The 6,000-nt window shown below is 45.4% G+C and overlaps 1 protein-coding gene across 1 annotated transcript in view; it reads right to left on the bottom strand.

The window, feature by feature from the left end:
* Positions 1-6,000, bottom strand: part of CLCN6 (chloride voltage-gated channel 6) — a 17,083-nt gene continuing 11,083 nt past the window's right edge. Inside the window, exons 20-23 of the mRNA XM_071449236.1 lie at positions 5,647-5,803; positions 4,890-4,997; positions 4,364-4,489; positions 1-3,048 (exon numbers count right to left, since the gene is read on the bottom strand). Of these exons, the coding sequence (XP_071305337.1) occupies positions 2,968-3,048; positions 4,364-4,489; positions 4,890-4,997; positions 5,647-5,803 (472 nt within the window). The 3' untranslated portion in view covers positions 1-2,967. The remainder of the gene's footprint in view (positions 3,049-4,363; positions 4,490-4,889; positions 4,998-5,646; positions 5,804-6,000) is intronic.

The following is a 6,000-nucleotide window of genomic DNA, read 5'->3' as shown; positions in this document are numbered from 1 at the left end:
TGTTGCCATGTTCTACTCGTTTTATTATCATAAAGGGCAAAAATAAAACAATACTAGAAACATCAAAAGGCCTTGAAAGTGCTGAAGGAGACACACAAACATTTTACTCTCAGACATGTTACAGCTACATGAATACTTCCCAAGTGCCATTGTTCAAATAAAAATATATTCATACAAATTATAAAAAAAATACAATTTATATACACACACCATGGAATTAGCTTACATCATTTCATAACAAAAAACAGTGCAAAAAAAAACCAAATGGAAAGGTAAGTTGATACCATTGGAATGGTTCACAGTAATTAATAATTCAAAACTGCATAATTAACACTGCACAGGAAGCCACAAGGCAAGGAGGAAGGCCCCAGACTAACCCCCTAACCTTGCCATCAGAACTAACCCAGTTCTGGGTTATTTTTCCCTTAGTGTTGCTCTGTTCAAATGTTCCTGGCACCTATGTTAGAATAAGTTTCTTAGTAAATCACTTAGCAACTAGAGCCAGGGTAGAAGCAGTAAGTGTGTTGTAAGAAAGGGTTTAAGTAACTGAAGTGTGAGAAGACTGATTCAACACAAATCCCTTGGCATCAGTCCTCATCAGAAGGGAAATACTGCATCTCCAAATGTCAGGTGAACTTGTAATTCCTTTTCTGCAGGCTCCAGAACAATAATTGCACACTGAGAATTCCCTTTAAAGCAGCTGACAGGGTCATCCACCATCCTCATTGAAAATGTCATTACTGAGAGAATGAAAGGGTGTTTTTCAGCTGAAACATTTGAATAAGATGCCCAGGCAGAGCAGACAGTGCTGCCAACAGGTTGAAGGCAAAGTGCCTTCTCATGGGGAAGCACCTGGTGCCCAGAAAAACCTTGCTAAGATTCTCCAGCCTGATTTGTCTGGATTGCCCAACTCCAGTCTCAGCAGCAATGACAAAGACATCCTGCAGCAAAACACCCTGCCAGTTGTGCACAGGAATAAAACAGGACCAGCTCAAGGCAAACAACCTAAGGAGAGCCTTACTCATGTGCAGGAAGAGAAGGAACCTTCCCTTCCACACACACACACTCAACATGATCAAGAGGAGAAACATTTGTCATGGGGAGACACAGGACATTCTTGACAGGTGTTCTAACAGTACAGGATTGCCAGTTCCACCTAAGTGATCTGAAATCCCACAAAAGCAGGGTTCCTGTGATTCATAATTACCCAGGAGCACAAATCCTTTGAATGAAAGGTAGCCTAACATAAGCATATTTCAAACCTACAGCCCAGCTTCAGGGAGTGCAAATGGGTGCTGGAAGTTTGCTGGGACAGCTCAGTGTAAGACCAGAGCTCAGGGAACATTTCAGACAACACCTGCAGAGACTATCCAGACAGAACAACCATCCTCACTCTACTTACAGGGAAAGAATTCACAAATCAAGGGTAGTACCTGATGCCAACTCCTATGCTCTAAGGAAATACAGAAAATCAACAGAGTCTGCCTTCTGTCCCAATTCCCACCTTATGGCAGACAACAGGTTAAGTGCAGAGCTCAGAGGCTGTGTAGGAGCTTTTCTGGAATACATTGCCCATGTATCCTGGCTGAGAGAATGCTCTGTGCTTTATCAAGCCAATCAGCTCTGCAGTCCCTGAGGCACAGCACTGGCTTCCCACTGAGGGTTATCTGCACAGGGAACTCAGCAGGGCAGGTGCCTGCTGGAACAGTACAGGTGCTGGCCAGGATGGTACCTGCTAAAGCACTGAACTGGCTGCAACTGGCTCCTGAGGGCTGCTTTTACCCTTACAGATTGTTGCAAACATTATCCCAAGCATTTTCAGAGCACAGACAGCCCCACTTATCACCTGCAGGAGATCCTGCCTTAGTCACCAGCACCAAGTAGCCCTCCCTATGGCAGCCTGGAACTACAGCAACTCCCCTCATGACACAGAGATAATTCAACCAAGCCCAGAGACAGCTTTTCTCAGTTCTATTTGCTTCCACAAAGCAACATTTCTCCATGCTCTCAGGATGTGGAGTTCCCTGGTCTCTGACTCCAGCTGGAAAGGTGCCCCAGGCTCTCACTGTTTGAGCAGTGCAGGGACAAAGTGCCTACAAATGCCAAGAAATGCAGGAATGTCAAAGTGAAGTGCCACCAAGCATCTTAGAAGAGTCTCTTACAGGGAGATAACAGCAACAGCTAACAGGGAAGAGATCTCCTTTTTCTGAGATGTTTGTAAATGTATTAAATATTTATAAACCCAAACAGTAACTGAAGTGTAACCATTTTGAGCTGCTCTCAAAAGTCATCTGCTATCAAAAACATCACAGCAGAAACATTTCCCCATGAAAGGAAAGAAATTAAGAACAAATGAAGCCAGAGTGAAAAAATATGGGCAAAGGGGAACATTTGCAAAGACAGGTACATTTCCAAAACGCTGAATTTTTTAAAACTGCTTTTGCAAGAAACCATCCTCTAGAGCAGCTGATATCTGCAAACTTCAGTATCTCCTCTCAGTAGTGACAGTAACTCCCTTCTCACACAAATAAGGCAACAGTTGCAGGAACAAGGGAGGAAGAAGAAAAGGGAGTCACACAGGAGGAAGGGAAGGACACTGCAGTTCTTTGCCCAGGACACAGTGGAGGGAAATGGCTCTTTTTTCCAACTCTTCAAAAAACCCCAAAATAAAATGTCAGAACACACAGTGTCAGGACAACATCTGATGGAAAGAGATAACTGGGGGGCAGGGGAAGGAAACACCTGGATCAAGAGTTGTCAAACCAAGTGCCTGAGGCCAATCTACAGCTCTGGGCTCAGGCAGCTCCTCTAATTCTCTGGCTAGCAAAATGTTTTCCAGTTCCCCAGGCTTGATATGCACGTGAGAAGCCAAACGGGAGGTCTTGGGCCTTGTGTGGTCCAAGCAGGATGCGAGCATGTGTGCCAGCTTGGAGAGGGAGGAACCACACTGACAGAGGGGCAGGGACATCAGATGGTCTGATAGTGCTGCCTCAGTCTTGCCTGCAGGAATTCGTGGGTCAGGTTGTGCCGAGTGATTATCCCAACAACCTTAGACAGGAAGGAAAGAAGAAGAAAAGATACAAGTTTGTATCACAGATGTGCCACTGAAAGACATCCATAATAAAGTGGTCATTCTTTTTAACAACCCAAAAAGAGGAAACCTGAGAGCAGTTCTTGATCAATGCTGAGTTAGAGCAGGTTCAAGGTGAAATTCACAGAGACAACGTTCCTCCCTCTACCACCACTTACTGTTCAGGCAAGAATGCTGATTTAACTACACCCAACCAAACAACAACACCCAAACAAACAGCTCAACCATTGCTGTGGTGCCTGGCACCAGTAGGACCCTCTGCCTAGGAAGGGAAATCCTTTCCATGTCAGACAGCATAAGGATGTAAAATCCTTTGGGAAGTAAAAACTGCAATTGGAAAGAACAAAGCTGTCCTTTAGGGCTTCATTCTACACATTTCTGGTGCTCCACATGGCATGACTTCAGATAGCTCTTGTCACATACATTCAAGGAAGCTCTAGAGACCAAAACAGAGGAATGGTCAAGACTAGCTAAGGTACAGTGGCAGGAGGCAAAGGGACCCTCTCCCAGCCTGCTGTGGATAAAGTCAAACCATGCATCTCAGCTGGTGAAACACCTCTCTGTTTTACACATGGGAACAGTTCAGAACTAGGCTGTTCTCTAGTACCACAAGAGCATCTTGGACTAAAATGGAGTAAGTTAACATCTCATTTGCAACTCACAGGCCCTGCAGAGTAACTATGGGAACCCTGAGGCAGAAAAAGCAGCGCTGCCCCACACAGACCAGGTCAGGCTTAGGGGAAACAGTTTCTCATAGTGGTTACAGGAGGTTGCTGACATCTACTGACTGTTTCTGAGCACTGTAGATGGCAAAGGGACAATGAGTCAAGCACAAACCATTTAAACTCTCCTTTGCTTTGCTGCTCCTGTGAGCAGAAATAGAATACAACAGAAAAACCTCTTGCCCCAACAGACAGGAAATTTTGCTCTTAGCCTTGAATAAAGCTGTGAAAGGAAAGGCAAATTAGTGGCCTCTGATGAGCTCAGGGCCTCTCAACAGATAGAAAAGTGGGACAGCTTCTACAGGCTGCACACCTGAGACAGGAGAGATGCATGTCCTGCTCTTTGCAGGTAAAGGGGAAACAGGTAGGACACAAAAGATGCCAACAAAGTCACAGTAATCAAGCATTCAGGGCCCTAAAAAAATCCTATTCTGATCTCTTTAAAACCTTTCTGTTTGATGTTAAAAGAGATCTTAACTGTCCCAAAGATGGAAAATGTTGCACAAACACTGTGGCTTCCTTGCTCAGCTAAGCCAAGCCAAGGACTCACCTCTCCAACTGCATTCACAACTGGTAAATGCCTGAGTCCCATTGTCCTGAACAGGTTGAAGACTTGTGACACATGAGTATTTGGAGAGACAGTAAAGGGTGATGGGTTCATGTATGGGGTGACATCCTAAGAAAGAAAAGCAATCATGTTATTTACAAGAGGCATTTTCAATGTCTCTGGGAATTACTAACATGCAACTCCTGCAAGTCCTCCATGGCACTGATGCCTGGACAGAGTATTTGACTGTGGTCATCCTCTATTTCTGCACAAATATGACATTCTTTTGGTTTGGTTTGTTGAGAAGTTAAACTGGACAGGCAACACCTTATCCTAGAAGTAAAGCACCAATGGACACCTCATAGCAGGGGATTTCCACATGCAGAGAAGGCTGAGTGCTTGAGGAGCACAGGATGTTGGTTACTGCACCAAAGAGTGTATTAAAACATGCCCTCAATGTTTTTTAAAAGCTTTGGACAGTTGTAAATAGATCTGAGGAGGGACTGTCACACTGCAGTGCATCTCTTACCACTATCATGCGAGGGTTCAGCAATGTGAGGTCCAGATCATGGATATCAGGGTAGTGGGGATAATCCTCCAACATCTCTGCGTGGGACAGCCGAGGCTGACTTGCACTCTGCAATCCAAAGAAATCCCACTGAACCCATGTGTCACCATTCCAGACAGCACAGGGGCTGTGCAGCACAGCAAACCATGCCTCCTAATGGCTCCCCAGATCTCCTCCTCCTCCCACACCCACCTTCTGCAGAGGTGCTGTTACCCAAACCTATGAAGGCCTTTAGCTGAGAGAGCCTCTGACAAATCTACACTCAGCATTGGAGGGCAGCAGGAAACCAGCCTTGGGGGAGCTGGGCCTGATCTCAGTGACACAGCTGACATCTTTCTGCTAGGACCTCAACCCACAGCAGTAAAATAGAAAGTATGTACTGCTGGATGCTCTGTTTGCATTTACTATCTGCCCTCTGTTCTCCAGTTCTGCAGATCTTTATGTCATATATTCATATCATATATTCTCCATAGCTCTATGCAACAAACAGGTCTGTTGGATTACTTTTTTAACAGTGGCTATCCTTTTCCTGGGGATATTTTCAACTTCCTTTACTCTAAGTGCTGCAAGGGAGAATTCACATTACCCATCTGCAACTTCAAAAACACACATGCATTCCCTAAAGTGTAAAAATAGATATATTCTTTTTGGCAGCCTGTGAACATTGTTCCCAAGCTCCTGAGAAGGCTGGGATGTGTCAGGGATGTGTCAGACTCACCGACTGGCTCTCAGAGTAGCAAACCCCCCGGTCAAGGAGGGTGACCAGCTGGGAGCGCAAGATCAAGCCATGGAAGGTCAAGGGTCTGAAGCGTTCCTCCATGGTCCACTCCTCACTGGGAGACTGGTCAGGGTACAGATTGGGGTAAGGAGTGTATCTGTGATGGATTTAACACCATGGGTTACAAGGTTCACACGCCCCAGCTCCCAAAAGAGCAGCTGTTTCAGCTCTTTGCAACCTTCCCCTGAGTATTTCAGGGACTCTCGCTAGGGACAAGCAAGACTTCACAAAAAGAAAATACAGGGGAGAGAGGTCAAGAGCCATTATGTGGTCAGAGCAGCAGAATGGGACAGT

The sequence above is a fragment of the Agelaius tricolor genome, unplaced genomic scaffold (assembly GCF_023055355.1).
Source record: "Agelaius tricolor isolate 1412-34295 unplaced genomic scaffold, bAgeTri1.0.p SCAF_28, whole genome shotgun sequence".
Classification (NCBI taxonomy): Eukaryota; Metazoa; Chordata; class Aves; order Passeriformes; family Icteridae; genus Agelaius; species Agelaius tricolor.
The sequence above is the reverse complement of the archived record's forward strand: the minus strand, read 5'-3'. Positions and strand labels throughout refer to the sequence as shown.